The sequence below is a fragment of the Zootermopsis nevadensis genome, unplaced genomic scaffold (genome assembly GCF_977971745.1).
Source record: "Zootermopsis nevadensis isolate Lab colony 2312 unplaced genomic scaffold, Znev_1.0 Znev_ptg000001l, whole genome shotgun sequence".
Lineage (NCBI taxonomy): Eukaryota > Metazoa > Arthropoda > Insecta > Blattodea > Termopsidae > Zootermopsis > Zootermopsis nevadensis.
The window spans coordinates 20,418,562-20,435,650 of record NW_028259133.1 but is presented as its reverse complement, the minus strand read 5'-3'; the positions used below and the strand labels follow the sequence as shown (position 1 = coordinate 20,435,650).

The following is a 17,089-nucleotide window of genomic DNA, read 5'->3' as shown; positions in this document are numbered from 1 at the left end:
AATTTAAAAAGTTACGTTCTGGAAGATGTAAGAAATTGAAGATTTTTATTTGTCGACCAAAAGAAAACATTTTTATTATTATTGTTGTTATTATTGATATTTTGTAGAAACTCGAAAATTTTATGGTGAAGCAGGTGATTTCCATTTGCTGCGCGGACCACGTATTAACCGTAATAATTTTTGTTGGTACACCTGCAGACAGGGGTCTCAGGTCTTGAAAAAAAACAGTGATCTGCTGCACAGATTTTATCTAGAGAGAAAGGGAAAATAAAATATAATTCTGATATTCCATTATTTGCCGATCGACCCTCATGAAAGAAAATCTTGTCTTCGGTGCTTACTGAAGACATTTAAATAATAAAAAACTTCAGATGAGAATATAACGGAGAGTATTGAATTGGAAAGGATGTGGAAGGAAGCAGTCATGGCCTCTTTTAAGGTACAATCCCAGCATTTGCCTGGAGGGACTGAGGAAAACCACGAAGAGCCTCGGTCAGGGTATCCAGTCTATGGGTCAAGGTTTGAGACCCCGGACCTCCCGAATATGAAGCATTCGATCGGAGCCTTATTTAAAATAAACTATCTTCTGCTAACACCGTTTCGTAGTAGTAACTGTCAGAATATGGTAATTTTATTTTTAATACAGTCCTGAAGATATCTGAATCGTCAAATTTCTTCCGGCCGAAACATTTGTTGTATGTTTATTAATATAAAAACTCTAAAACATGTATTTGTCAAAATTTTCGTAACAGTTTATTTCAGTTGAATGTTTACGCCACATAACATATTCACCCAGGAAATGACTTAAAATTGCGCTATAATATAAATGCCATGACAGTATACGTACAGAGCACAGCTGATTTTATTTTTTTCTGATTATAAACAAATTTTTAAAATTCAGCTGCAGTGTAATCTTGTAGGTGGTTACCAATATTGTGGAGGAATGTATCTCTTCCATCTTTCATGTCTACTGTGAAGATATATGCAGCATGTTCTTACGAAACTTTGTTAACCACCTATACGATTACATCTCATCATAACTCAGAAGACCAGAGTCCATATTTTTACTGGGGTAAAAACTTAAAAATCTGAGTTCAGGAGCGGATATGCTGATGTTGAATTCTGCTCGTAATATTTCGTGACTCCAATACAGTAATTAATAAAATTCTTTCAAAATGGACTAGCAGAGTGGAATATTCAACTCGATCAGAACACCATTTCCTAACCGTAAAAATTAAATTATAATTCTGTGTAAATGGGGGGGGGGGAGTTTGAAGTTCTATTGTATTTAATTAACACTGGAACGCCACTGATATTTTTATACTTGTTCTAAAGTGACACATTTTTTGATAAACGGAATATAATCCCTAAGATACTAAAAACAATTTTTTTTTTCGTAATTTTAATGCGTAGAGAGAGGAGATGAATCGGTTCTCAGTTCTGATGCAGGGAAAAGATTTCGTACTTTACCGAAAATCTTTTCTCCTGTTGTTACTGTTAATTAAATTTTAAGAGTGGTGCACTTAGACTTGGCTGTGAAGCTTCCTGTGCCAGAGATATTAGACTTTGGTAGGTTGGTAACATTTTTATGATAAACCGATGCATATTCTTTGACATTTTCCTTCTAATTCCATAAATTTATTTAAAAACATGCAATGTTTCAGAAGCAAATGTACAAACACTTAACTGTTTGATCCATTGGATAAATATTATCTTAATATCCACGCCAATCCATGGATTAAGATTGGTTTTTATCAGATGGATCCTTACGTTAGGATTTATACTCTCGTCTGATAATGGACGTAAATTCAGCTTACAAAATTTTGCATGTTTCTAAATGATATATGAAGGAAAATGTCTGACGATATGAACCAGTTTAATGACGCACTGTCAACAGAAACTTTAGACTAATTGTTAAAATGTTCATATAATACTGATAATTTTTCTAAGATTAAGACTGCTAGAATTTATATTTGGCCCTCCCAATACGCGAATGGAATACGGTAATATCTGTCTGGAGGGAATTTACGAGCACTCCTGACCTATCATCGTCAGAATAGTAACTTGCGACTTCAGCCATATACAACGTCTTAAAATCACCCTCAAGTGTAAATGATACAACCCCACGATGAGTGATCAGACACGAGAAGAAATCTCTGCGCTGAAAATTACGTGTCGTAACTGCTGTAGAGTAATAATTAATGTACCTATATAAATAAGCATATGTAGATATTCTACTGATAAACCGAGTGCATTATGGGTGCCTGTTCTATGTGATTTGTATAATTTTTTATTATAGAGATAAGCAGAAATAGTGTTCTCTATATGCATATTAGGTCCGCCACTGCCAAGTGGCGGACCAGCTGCCAAAATATTACTAAGAAACAATAATTAGTGGACTGTCATATAATATTTATAAATAATATAAATATGTTTCTGATTTGCTGGATGTCAAGACTTATTATAATCGCATCAGTGTTATTTAAGAAGTACCAGACATCGTGTTGTTTCATGTTTACATTTATGGATTAAAAAAAAGACGTAGTTTAATTTATATTAAAATGTGTGTGATTACTTTAAACTTCCTGTCCACATTGAGCGTGAAATTTTTTTTATTGGTCCTGTAAAGTCGTACTCTTTGATATTATTTGTAAATGTAATTTACAAGGCCTTGTCCTCTCCTAAAAATAATTTTAATTGAACAAAATAATGAAGTTCTGAGTCAAATTTTGAGTTCGCTAACTCGTCCAAGTTCCCTACGTCAGTAGCCAAATCTATGAAACAAACAAACTTCATTAATATAAAAATGACAATCTCTATTAATTACAAAAAAAAAGTAATATTATGTACCTTTCCCCTTCTTGTCCCCTCCACAGTCTCGTAATTCAATGGCTACAAATTTACGTGCACAGATTCTTTAGAAGACAAAATGGAATTTTGCCGCTGGTTTACGATAAAGTTATCGCGAGTGTGTGTGATTACCGAGCTCTGTAATTCAACTTGGATTTGAGTTACATTCATTACGTATTCATTAAAGTCACATATTACCGTCATTCAAAATGAAGTTGCACATAATTGATATAGGTAAATTAAAATAATATTTTCTTGTTAATATAAAAAAAAAATTCAGGAATTTGGATATGCAAAAAGTGATCAAGACAACTTACCATAACGTATTTTTTTTTGTTACTGGCGTTGTGTTAAAGTTTGCGTCTACTAAATTTTTTTAAAGTTATTTTTTGACAAATTCCTTGAAGAAACTTCTTCAAGTCTTTGGAACTAGACTGCCATATTTTGATGACGTGGAAAATTCTATATTGTATATTTGTAGGGTGAAGTTTTATATAATTTCTTCTTTTATTACATATCACAGTTTATAAAATATATAATTAGTCATCTTAATTGCCAATATATTTTAATTTTTAAAATTTTTCTTTGTAGAATGTGAATCTTTTTTTATTCTGGGGAAAAAAATTCATTTTAGATTGGTTATAGTTACTTTTAATTAGTATATAATGGAACTTAAGCCATTAATGACTATTGTATCAGATGTAAATATGATATTGTTTGTGCTAACTACAGAAGTAATACCTAGGTATTTCTTGAAGAATGAATGACTCGTCTCGCGGAAGTTCATTCATTGAAATGTCCTTTGTTTCAACAGTTCTCATAGTGACGGTCTGGTGCTGTGAGGATGTGAAATTGTAATTGAGGGCGCCGGTACGATGGTTGAGGTAGTCGTGGTACAGGTTTGTGTAATCACGGCGTCAGATTCGGATCTGCGCGTCTCCCTCGCACGTCTCAATTTCTTTTCCTTCGCTCTCTCTCGACCTGCCCTCCAAAATTCCTCAAACTTGGAATTTATGTCCTGTTCAGATTTGCTGGCGGCCCCAGCTGACGGCTCGGTCATCGGACTTTCTTCAATGTTTTCCTCGTCTACTTCCTGTAAGATACACGGAGATACATTTCAGTAATTAACTCGCGTGTTATGTGTTACAGGGATCAGTGTATAAATCCATGAAAAAGAACCTTCTTTCGAAGCTGATAGTTACCCAACTGATCATCTTTACACCAGGCCACAAATGATTCATAACCTAAGCCAGATTAATCCAGTCAAATCCCTCACAACCTATTTCGTTCACTTTCATTTTGATGTCATACTCACATCTCCAATTAAGTCTTGCAAATGTTGTCTTTCAATCAGATTTTTACATAGAAATATTGTGCGCGTTTCTTATATCCCCCATGCATGCTAAATTCTCCGCCAATCTCACTTTTAAAACACTTTCCCATCACGTCCACATGGCTTCGTAATACCTCGTCATACTTTGATTTTCTTTTAACTTTATAAAATGATAAAGTTGCGTCATATTGTGATAAATATATATTTGTTTAAATCTTGTCAGTCTAATCACAATAAAATTCCTATTAAATATTAAAATATTACCATAATTAACATTTAAATATTTAAAATATATTAAATGATATTCTCTATCGAAATGTTCGATTTACATTAGAACATCACTTTTTTTACACGACATGTTTCAGTTCTAAAAGAACCATCTTCAGGTGTATAAAATTATATAAACTTAAATATAACTTTATAATTTTCCAAGTGACCTGCAGAAGATTTCGAACATGCAAATTATGATATTGATCTTAGTACAGTGGCAGGTGGTGTGCGGTACTCCGCAGAGTACACTTACCTTTATCTCAGCGAAAGTGACTGGCTGTGTACGGTACCGTCCTCCAGACTCGCGGTGCATTTGTTTCCGAACTTGGCGGCGATGAAGCCGGGACCATGGCTCCGGGTAAACTGCGTCCATCCCAGCTACTGACAGACACAGAAACAAAGTTATAAGTGCCAACAACATCACCATTTTTGTGCTAAAGGTTAGAAATGCGTGGAGTAAAATCCCCACGTTCGGCAGACGTCATTATAATTTAATGAAGATGGATGTCTTCTGGGTTTTTGCGATCGCCCTGATGATGGAGGCAGAAAGGACCTCTGAAACGTCTGTAATCTTCCACTAGACCACGCGACGCAACATCACAGAAGACGGCAATCTTCAGAGTCACCGCCGTGAAAACTCCAAATCCTACAGATGGTGGGAGATCAATCTTAATCTTATCTGACTTTAGTTCGGGAGACATTCTATTTTAATTATTTAATGGTTGTTTAACGGTTTATGATGTTGCGCGTCGCCTGAGGCATATTTAATGTACACGGCAGTACGGAACTTTGTTGTTAACGCAATTACACATGTTTCAGATATTTATTGAAAAACATCCTGAGGACAGGAGTATAAAATACTCCCGAAACATTGAATATATTACACATGTCCAGACAATGTCTGACACTTTCCATGTTGCGACTGTTCTGAATTTTTAATTTATGCATGTATTTGTTTGTTTATTGTTCATTTAATGACTATCAGTGACAACCCATTTCGCTTCGAATGATGGGATGATTGATTAATGAGAGAAGAGGATGTGGAAGGAAGCGGTCGTGGCCTGATTTGAGGTTCTATCCTCGAATTTTGTTGGAGAAACCATTAAAACCCTTAGTCAGGGGAGCCTGTCTTCGAAAATAGATTTGTAGCCGCGGTCTCCTGAAAAATATGTAGAAGTTTTAACAACTTGGCTTGTTTCTTGATTGTCCTCAGTTGCCACAGATGTCGGTGTGGTCGAGGGTCCGTTTCCGCCATGATTCTTTTCAGTGACTCAGCATAACACAGAGAGACAAAGCCGCGGATTCAGAAACTTTGCTTTTGTGGACGCCATGAACCAGTCAGTACGAGGGAACCGTGTAATCGACATCTTTGATCATCTCTCGAGCCAGTCTGGAGCCGAGCCACGGCCTGACGTCACGAGGACGTTAACCTCACGTGCGTTATTGGGGAATTGTGGGATATTTTGAAGTCCGAACGTCTAAATTGCGTCTTGTGAATGATCGAGCTTTGTTGACGAGTTAGCCCGGAAGTTTTACGCGCATTTAATGTTTCGAAATTGCAACGAGCTGTTTGCTTAATCTTTCCTTGTCATGGTTTTCCTTTCGCCATCCGTCCTCATTTGTCGCTTAATTTCATTCTCTGTTTTATATTTTTAATTCTTAATTTACTAGATGTCAGCACGTGAAAATTATTATCTAATTCATAAACTGGCATAAAAACTTAACCAATTAAATCCCAGTGGTAATAATTTTCATCACCTCCCTCAACATTCACTAACTCTGTATTTTGCCCACATAATATTTTTTTTTTGTGATTCTCAGAATAAAAATTTCTTATTTCCTTAAACATCGAAAATCAGTTGATATTTGTAATTGAGACGTGTTGTGGCGCCTAAATTTTTACGTATTATTTGTAAGAGCTTCCGGTTCAAAGTAGTTGCAACAGATGGCAGCATCTGAGTCGATACACTTAAAACGTTACGTTCTGGATCACATATTTCCTAATATTAGAGGCCAGACCATAAATCCTTCTGAATTGCTTGATAATCCAAGTCTTAGAGATTTCTTGAAGGCGTCCGTCACAACACGCGAGGCGTGGAGCGACGTATAATAATAAATAGATGGTACGCCCAGAATAATTCAATGCCAGCGTCTTTTACCTTACGTTTAGGACCAAAGATTTGCAATAAAACACGTTCGTATTTGCTAATGCTTACTGTACGCATACACTGCATATGTTATTACGTATTTATTTCAGTCATAGAACTGTCTATAATATGACATTTTTAAAACCATAACAACAGTTCATACTGTAGCATAATTATGAAATATATGACGCTAACATAGCAAAGTATAAAACGATTTATATAACTTTTGAGTCGAAATTTTAAATCAAAGCAAGTTTAAGAATTCACAATAAAAGTGGAATGTATTTACGAGTTAATAATGCTCTCAGCTAGTCAAGAGAATCCATTCTTTTTATGGAAGCAGGAGGTTCATTGCCACGTTCACAACAGCCCGCCGTTGGACCCTATCCAGAACCATAAGACGGAAACCGTCGTTCGAAATGTCTTAATAACGAAGAAGGAATTTTAAAAAAAAAAGTTTTTCAGATCACTGACGTATGGTTATCACGTGACAGTTTTAACACTTTAAAGGGCGAATCTCATAAATATTATATTTAAAGGCGCTGATTATGCCTTCGAGAAAAACACAAAACTACCGTTAAAAATACGTGAATTTTAATTATATTTATGAAAATGTTTGCTGCTTAGTTTGAGAGCCAAATGAAACCTATAAATAGTCTCTGATCAACATGCAGACTTACGAAATGAAAGCAGGTGCCATATTTACCGACTTGTGGTGCGATCTCCCGAAGTGAATTATAATATTTTAAAAGAAAAAAGACACACACACACACACACGCAAAGTGATGATAACCACTTACGTTTTGAGACGTGGAAGTAGAATCCGTCTCTCTGAATACACAGGGCACAACACAGTCGCTCTAAGTGTGTGTGAAGACTTTATAACACAATGAAATATCATATGGACAGCGATGTTCCAAACTTCGCTGTAATGTCTGTCCCGATATCCAACTGCGTCTCTCTCTTAAGGTCTGCACTTTTAACACTCTTTTAACTATTAACACATTGCCGTAACAGGTCCGTCATTTTGTTGGCTCGTAAGATATTTTTTTTAAGAGCAGAAAATAATACAGAACACTCGTACAAATCTTCAGTGTATCACCTTTAAAATATTTAAAACGTAAAACTGATTCAAGAATAGTTTAAAATAAGAATACGAAAGACAGATAAAATATTTTTTTTAAAAAAATATGCTTATTTTTTTAAGATAATTCTTAAAATAAGTGGAGAAAAAAAACGAAATTATTGAAATGAACAGAGTACTTTCTCCTGGCTTGTGTTACTTTGTGACTACATTTAAGCACTGCTTCTCACTGACTGCGTCTTTAGAATCTCTCTCTGTCTACTGTTTCCATGACGCCGGTTCTGTGTCTATTCTGGGGCAGTCTTGCTTACGAGCGCGATAAACTGCAGTGGTAAAATCATAGGCACATCTTCACTCCGAAACAGAACACACGCAGACCAACCATTAATTACGCGGTTGCCCAAAAAATTTAAATAAACAAAGGCACACTTCCTTGAAAACGAGGGCAATGGAAAATTCTACTGCATCGTTCACCAGACTTAAACAGGAAATACGGACGATTTCGCGGTTTAAACACGCTCAGAATTTCTTAGAAAATATTTGCGGATGAATACAACACAGCCACGATTTGTAAACATTACGTCATTACTTGTACATCTTCCGAAACTATTTTTCGTGTTTCACATTATCAAATCAAGGAGGAAGAGATTGGCGGGACATGTAGCACGTAAGAGAAGTAAATTTTGCATTTACAGCGTCGGTCGGAATATTAACGTGCGTAGTTGCGTGGATAATATTAAAATTAATCTTAGAAGCAGGATTGGATTCATGTGGCTCAATATAGGGACCACTCGGATAAACTTTCTGTTGTAATAATATCCTGTTAGTTTATCGACCAGAAAAAACGACTATCAGCTTTTAAAATAAATATTCTGTAGAGATAATTAAGATAAGGGTAGATGTAAGACACTGAATTAAACAATAACAAATGTTTCCAAAAAATTGGCCGTGTCCCGTTCGTCAAACTACTCCATCTTTTGTCCGGGAGTGGCTGAAGAAATTCACGAAATTTCTTAGACAAAATAGTTCGGTTTGCGTCGCGAGATTATTTAGGGTTTAAATCTCTAAATAATAATTAATCGCGTCCATTTTAATACGTCATGTGGTCTCGGGTGGTTCCGTATACGCCAAGAAGAATTTTCAGGGTGAAAATATGTTTAACATTGAGAACAATGTATTTGTTGCTTCAGTGTGACTGCAGTAAAGCTTTTCCACGTTCGTCTCGATCCATCGCAACTGCAGACTCCGCGATGTATTTTTGTCGGGTTCCAGGAATGAGGTTGGCCACCGGTCGCCTTCGGCTTTCACCCGCGATAGTTCAACGTTTTGTAAGACTGCAGTGTTTCTCATAATCGTAGGGACCTGACAGCATTCTGGAACATGTTTGTAAAAGCAGGGCTCTTAAAAAATAATTTTGGATCTTAGGGGGACAAAGTAACAGGGAAATCAAACAAAATTTCGTAGTTGAAGAGCTTCGTAGGTAGATATTATTATTATTATCCTATATATTCACCATTTTACAGGGTATTTACTTCCATATACCTGAGAAAAACCTTGTCCCTGAGGTACATAGTGCAGCAGCTATTTCCAAAATACATTTCTTTTACGTGTATTATATAGACCAGTGGTATTCAACCTTTTTTGTTCGCGTACCCACAGATATAATTTCTCTTCAACTTTGTACCCTCAAAGTTGTTGGTGTATAATTCAAGTTATACATAGTATATAATCTACATCTAAAATAAATTAAATAAATTACATTACTGATTATTTAGTGTTTATCATAAAATAATATATATATTTTTTTTAAATTTCACGTACCCCCTAAGATGTCTTCGCGTACCCCCAGATATAATTTCTCTTCAACTTTGTACCCTCAAAGTTGTTGGTGTATAATTCAAGTTATACATAGTATATAATCTACATATACAATAAATTAAATTAATTACATTACTGATTATTCAGTGTTTATCATAATTTTTTTTTAAAATTTCACGTACCCCGGGGGGTACGCGTAAACCAGGTAGAATACCACTGACATAGATGACTACGTATTTTACGACAGCGTCTTTCGAATGATGTATGAGGACCCTAAAATGGCAGTTTTCTGAAGTTATCTGATGTTGTGTTCGCCCGGGATGTTGGCCAAATTTATTATTATATAAAATCAGGTAGTATAAAATCGGCTGGTTGTGTAGCACGCATGGGAGATGTGAAAAATTGCTCACAGATTTCAGTCGGTAAACCAGAAGTTCCGAGAAACGTCACCGACTTTTATACTGTGTGAAAAATTGGCTAATTCGTCTGCTTTGCTTGTTCCTGAAAGTCTCAGAACGTATCCGACAATGGACAACTTTCCTGGAAGTCTCTCGAATTGTACTTGTTGGTGGCCGGTGGAGTATATTTTTTCCCAGTCGCCCGTCCACAGACTCGATTATCATTCGTGAGTCCTTCGGTTCGGATTTTACGTCATCAGCAACCAAATAAACCATCTCTGCTTGATGTCAAATATGAGGATCTCAAGACCGTCTCATAAAACTTTATATGAGTTTACGACGAAGCTGAAAGGTTTTCCGCCTCAGCGAATATGCGCTGGTTTGTAAGGACCGCTGTGTTATCCTGAATGTATAGAAATGTTATCATAATTCACTGCATTGTTATCACCTCTGCATTTTGTGTATTTGTTCCGCCTCGTAGCTTTTGAAACTGTCGGTGGTTTTTCATGAGATTTAATCAGACCCCAACAATAACTACTTCGTAAAATCCATTAACCAATTGTTGTAATGGAGACACGTCCTGTTTTCTTTTGAAAAAAAATAACTGGATTTTTAAACGTTATTCAGATTACAGGTAGCTTGAAACGGACAATGGAAAAAAAAAGTCTGAAAATACCACGTGCGAAACCTTATCCAACAATAAGCTCAGTAGCAGGGCGGGCCAGCTATTTTTACTCCTAACCTACCAGTTGCTTGCCACAATCGATGTGAATCTTCGCTGTTTTCCAGTAACACAGCAGTTCTTGGGGGGAGCACATTAGGAAAACCACGTTGAAGTTTTATGTACGCGTTGGTACTAACAAACTTATCATCCACGTAAGAATTTGTTTTAGTCGGTTCACGTTTTGTGATCACGTACCTTCATGAAGCCCGAAACTCGTCTGAATAACTTATATAACAATTCAGTCCGTACCGCGAAGAAAACACCACACTTCACCGTTTAATAGATCAACTGGTTAACGCTGTTTAAGGAAATAATACGACTAAAACGCTAATTAACCCTTTGGAGCCGAAGCTCTTTCAAATGAAACTTAAGAATTCAGTCCGTACCGCGAAGAAAACACCACACTTCACCATTGCAAAGATCAACTGGTTAACGCTGTTTAAGGAGATGGTTTCTATTTATTACGAGAACCACATGGACGTATTTAAGCAGACGTACAACATGACGCAAAATCTTTCTTGAGAAGCTGACAGTCGCTGCCATTTTACGAAATCCGTGACTTTATTTCCGTGTTCACAAGAACCCGTCACCGGCTCGTATTCTGAGCCAGATTAATCCAGTACACGACCTCACACACACCATTTATTCAAGAAAATCATCGTATTAAACTCGAATTTGCTCATAGGTCCTGAACATGGTCTCAAACACGAATTGTTTCCGGTATAAGACAGTTTTGACGGGTCAAACACCAATTCCCACAGCCATTCTGTTACGTCCTGCGCGTACGAATTGCGATAGGACAAGGACGTCTTGAACTGCAGCGGTATTTCGGGAATATTTTAGACCAATTTGCGGATAGCCTAAAGTCAAGTCTCGTGGATGCATGCCATATGAAGGAAATGAACTGTTCCTTATTTGTGACGATGTATTGAACGGTTTCGAGATGCATTTCGCTGGTTCATTTTATATTACGTAACAGTGAGATATCCACTTGTTATTTTGTTCATTAACATTCGTAGATTGTCAGATGTTTCGAGTTACATGGAAAGGAGTCACGAGTGTTTATTTCTTCTACAAAGCATTTTAAAGACTGATTTATGTGATATAATTTTGGGCAATTTAAAACACGATAATCACTGAAAATCATGATGGAAATTATACTAATGTACCCCAGTCTGAGTCTGCTTGATTTTAATCGTCTTTTGTTTATGGATATAAACGTAATACGTACAAAACAGCTGTTCTATTGAAAAGTCGAACATCTTCCATCTGATTTTTGTAGTCAGAGGTTGCGAACAGTCTGTTGAATGGAAGACAGGCCCGTGTTTTTCTCTGTAGGGACATCACCACGTACCTAATCGACTCTGAAACCCACACTGGATCTTAATTCGGTTCACTGCTCACATCTAACTCAGATGTTAAAAATGTATGAAGATTCACCGACAGTGTGAGCGACCATTTTGCTCTGCAAGTGCCAAATTTGGCGACCCCAAAGTATGGGTGTCTTAGTCGTAAATTTCTTCGTGTAAGATCTGAATGCTTCCAGAAAGTTGTAAATTAAAACATGATTTATCTTCTGTTGAGATCCGAAATTAGTTCGTAAATCCTCGATTTTTTTTTGTGAGTGATGTGAAATTACAGTATTGCCCACTAGTAACTCTTTTATAGATGAGCAGGTTATTACGCAATGCTATGAAAACATTACGTGTACTTGAAGCGTGACTCAGACATGGACTATTTATGGTAAATCTCACATAATTTTAGAGCGTGTATTCCATGTCGGCTTTGATTTATTATATGAAAAGAAAACAGTACTCCTGGAAAGAAGGTGGAAGACTTTTTCGTGTATATATTAAATCTTGTCTGTCTAATCACAATAAATTCTTATTAAATATTAAAATATTTTACAATAATTAACATTTAAAATATTTAAAATATTAAATGATGTTCTTTATCGAAATATTCGATTTACATTAGACCATCATTTTTCATGTTTAATCTTAACGGGGGGGGGAAATAGATTGGTGACTCCTGATGAAAGGATGCTGAGGGAAATATTGGGGAATGAATAAAATCACGTAATAAGGAATTTGATATATATTCTTTACCAGATAATATTATGATGATAAAATCAAACCAAGGATTGTAGGGTAGGTGGGACTTGTAGTACGAATGGGAGAGGTAATAAATGCATACAAAATTTTAGTTAGATTGACTCTATATTGTAGCTCTGGTAGTTTGTTTCCAAGTAAAACATTCTACCATGAAGTTGATTACTTTAGGTAAAATATAGAGAAATTAGTAACTTCACATACCACCTGTGTTTTTTCATTAGATTTGTGTGTTTACTTTTATTATCTATGGTATTTTATTTTTACTATTTCTGTTTTAAGTTCTTTAACAAGTCTCAAATGCCCTTCTTCTACTCAGTTATTTGCATGTTTGAGCAAATCTCAAATGCCTTTCTTCCACTCAGTTGGCACTATCGACTTGTTGAATGACCATTACCAGTTCTGTAACCCATGGATTAGTAAATACATGCTGTCATCTGCCGGCCGCTTGGCGAACTCGCTTAAACCTGTTCTAGAATGCGCCTACTTCTCAGTTACGTTTATTTATTCCTTTGTTTTCAGTATGCAGTGTTCTTATTCATTCCTACCGTTGCCAGAAACACACGTAGTTTGTGTAGTCCAGTTAAGAACGTTGCTTAAGTATGTATCTCTTGCCATGTGTAATTGTTTCACCAAAATGTGTTGTCGCTTGTTCTTGATTCACTGCCACAGGTGGGTGCTGGCAAGTTCGTGCCTGCCAGCAAAAGAGCAGTGTGTCGCGTGATGCTACAACAGTTATGTGCGCGTTGTGAAGTGTTTGTTGTGGCGAAAAAGGATACCGTATTGTGTGCTCAGTTTTTTTCGAGTGTTTGTTCGAGTGTGTGAATCACAAGATTGTGTTCTTTCAACTGATCGGGCATCGGTCTTTATATAACCGACGATGACGAGGTAAGGAAATATAAAATACTTATTCTCATTTATAAACACTGTATTATGCACACGTGTTACCAATCGTAGATAGTACACGTGGACATTCATGTGACAGCTTGGCAACATCGCGTCAATCCACATTTGAAATAGATTTTAATCTATTAGAAAGATAAAACGCGAGAAATATGTTTCAAGTCCATTGAATCAGGGTTGTTCATTACCATTCGTTTTAGAATGTTTTTAATTTGTGTTCTAACACTAAAAGAAGCTAAAGATATGTTTTACCTGTTGTTCTGCATGGGTGTTAGATTTTTTTAAGTGAGTTTGGGAACAGGGCGAAAATATTTGGACTCAAGTATGGTAAAGTTACAATAGACTGGAGAAAATCGCGTATCGTGACCAAATGCAAGGAGGATCAGATGGACTGGTCATAAGATGAAAAATTGCTGTTTTGTCAACGGCAGCCATTTTGAAACATCACATTTTCAGAATTATCATAACACAAAATTCCATGCGACAAGATTTTTTTTTTACCGTGGCTAATTAAAAAAGCGACTGTTAAAACTGGGCAGACTTTTCAGGCAGGTAACGTTAATTTATAATTCAACGACAAAATGGAACGTATCTCGTGGGTAGGTGTTCATTCAAATGTCAGTCCCAGTAGGAAAATCAAATCGTACTCGTAGGCAGCCAGCATTATCAGTTTCGTAACTGCGTTCACCACAGGAAATGAAACAGATTGCATAATATCGTCTAGATTTCTCTGTCCGAAGTCGACCATGACAGCATGTCTGTGCTGGATAACTAGCATTTTAACATAACGCAAGGCTCGAATTTTATTCATTGTTCCTGTACATACCACATGCTATAATAATCAATAAATATTCGTATGATTCTCACTGCAACCAGCGATCATTTCCTTAAACAGTGTTAACCATTTGATCTTTGTAATGGTGAAGCGAGGTGTTTTCTTCGCGGTACGGACTGGATTATTTAATATTACTTGAATGAGCTTCGGGCTTCAAATCCTTAACAGGACGAGCGGGCATTGCCTGGGGATTCATTTTAATACTATCCTCTCATGCCTGGGGTCTTATAAGCTGTCCGTTGCTTATGCATTTCTCGTCTTGCCCGTGCTTTCTGTATTTCCAACCCACTTTACCTTTCGTCATTCGACCGCACTAAAATTATTTACTAACTGGAACAAATTACAAGGCTGTGCAAGTTAGTAATGTAAAGAGCAATTATCATAATGTGGGTCCTGTTTTTTTTTGGATCATGGCCCCGTGTGGAAGTGGTTTGTATTGACGATGTTCTGGGTGTCCTCGGTGTCTAACATCTGCAGTTGACTCAATTGACTTCAGCTTGAAACCCGAAGGACGGGAACCTGTTGAAAGTGGACCGATAAGCTGAATGCAACAAACACTCGGGAACAATAATTTGAAGTCGCACCCTTTCCGTTACGGAAATGACGTCATGAAACGATAGGAGAGAGGTTTAACCTGTTATCGTGTCCTCGTTTCCCCTCTCTCCTCCCCCCCTGCAGGAGGTTCGGCTTTCTGATTCGTTCACGACAGCAACTGTAGCGTACTAAAAACCTGTCGACAATGGAACCAAAAACCTGCTCGTAACTGGAAGATTTCTGGCATTGTTAATATCCGTATAGGGTGTACACAGTGTTATAAGGGTGGTAAATGTGGAATAACCAAGGAGCTAACAATGAAGAAGCTTTCTGTGTTGCAGAAACAGCAAGTTTGCGTGTTGATGTATGTGGGCGCTGTCTCAGATTGAGGGCGTTTGAGACTGATAGGACGCTATTGGACACAACCCCTTTTCGTTCGCGTACCCCCAGATATAATTTCTCTTCAACTTTGTACCCCCAAAGTTGTTGGTGTATAATTCAAGTTATACATAGTATATAATCTACGTCTAAAATAAATTAAATAAATTACATTACTGATTATTCAGTGTTTATCATAAAATAATATATTTTTTTTTTAAATTTCACGTACCCCCTAAGATGTATTCGCGTACCCCCGGGGGTACACGCACCCCAGGTTTGATACCACTGACTTAAAACGTCATCTGCGTCAGGTGGAGTTCTTGTCGTACCTTCAGAACGGCAGAACTAACACCTGTGTACACATGACACATGTGTTCCGTGCAGTGACGTATCTTTTCGAAAATAGTTTGGGGATGTCAGTTGGGTAAATGGGCAGAGAAATGTTTGGGTTTTTTTTTGCAGCAAAATGAAATAAACAAGAATCTTTGACAATTCTGTCAAGTCCTTTGGAAAATAAGACTCTCAGCTGGTTTTGAATTTTATCATCTTTTTATGGGACCCAAAATAATTTACGTGCCGTATTCATAAGAGGCTTGTCACTGAACATCTTGGTGCAGCTTAATCCAATCTGCACGATTAAACTCTGTTCGTTTAAGCCATGAACTCAAATCGATTTTATGTTTAAGTCGGAAATGTTCAGGTTTTCTGGCGTGAAACATAGAATCCCTGTTTTTTAGTCGACCGTGGTTTGAATTCTGTTTACTCTGGCTGTAGTTTCTGCAGTAGAAAACGCAACTTGAGCCAGCGATGGAGTGAGAGACTATCCAGTGAGGGGTGCATACCATCGGAGAGGACAATTTTAGCGGGGATGACCCTAGTCAGGTGTATTTATAGCAGTGACAGTCCGCGAGTAGAAGAAAAGAAAAGAAAAGAAAATGGCGATTTACATACCCGCCAAGTGAACATTTTCATGTGACATGGCTGTACACTCGTGTCGCGTGCAGAATTGAACATTTCGTGCATTCTATTTACGTATTTATTTATTCATTCATTCATTCTTGGTTAATTATACATTATATGACATCGAAAGATACGGTGATTGATTCATGATTAATTCGAAGGGTTCTGGAAGGAGACGTCGTGGCCTGAGACACTGTCCCGCCCGGAGACACTGAGGAAAACCATGAAATCCTAAGTCAGTTTTAAAAAAAAATTATTTCAGTACGTGATGTTTCGTTGTGCTATTTAATTATTATGAATCAAGAGTGCCAGGGATCGGGAAGGTCAGGAAATCATAGGCGTTGTTGCGTTATCACATCAGTTCCGGGAGTTCGTGTTTTCGCTTCGCTTTCATATTGTCCGCTGCCGACCTTGTGTCCTCTTATTAATGCACGTGTGTGTAATTAAGCCTGTAGTTATATATAAAGAACCCACACAAACTCAAGGCAAGCCGCCACGCTTTTCTAGCGATCATAAAGGCGGCTCCCACAAAATCGAAATTAAAACGAGTTTACATTTGGAAATTGTTTATCGTTTTAGTACGCCTGTAGGTTTGACTACTTGTGATATGAAATATTTTTAAAAAAAAGATCAATTTTAGTATTATCCTCTCATCTGGGTTTCCATATTGGTCTCTTATCTTCAGGTACACGTTCTGTCAGACTTAAATTGTTTGTCCGGGGGATGCCACGTCCCGCGTCT

General features: G+C 37.0%; 1 protein-coding gene across 2 annotated transcripts; it reads right to left on the bottom strand.

Moving 5' to 3' along the window:
- Positions 1-730: 730 nt before the first annotated feature.
- LOC110833745 (uncharacterized) lies at positions 731-8,060 on the bottom strand. 2 transcript variants are annotated; one of them, XM_087346058.1, is made up of 3 exons: positions 7,401-8,060; positions 4,707-4,831; positions 731-3,943 (listed from the first exon to the last, which is right to left on the bottom strand). In XM_087346058.1, the coding sequence occupies exons 2-3, from the start codon at positions 4,824-4,826 to the stop codon at positions 3,668-3,670; spliced, it is 396 nt and encodes a 131-aa protein (XP_087202184.1). In that variant the 5' UTR covers positions 4,827-4,831; positions 7,401-8,060; the 3' UTR covers positions 731-3,667. The 2 variants fall into 2 exon arrangements, with proteins under 2 accessions (XP_087202184.1, XP_087202181.1); XM_087346055.1 differs by having other exon boundaries at positions 4,707-4,834; positions 7,401-8,033.
- Positions 8,061-17,089: the final 9,029 nt, after the last annotated feature.

Coding starts and splice junctions, on each gene's coding strand:
- LOC110833745 (XM_087346058.1), bottom strand. CDS start 4,826: ATGGACGCAGTTTACCCGGAGCCATGGTCCCGGCTTCATCGCCGCCAA. Junction 3,944..4,706: donor TCACTTTCGCTGAGATAAAG/GTAAGTGTACTC, acceptor TGTATCTTACAG/GAAGTAGACGAGGAAAACAT.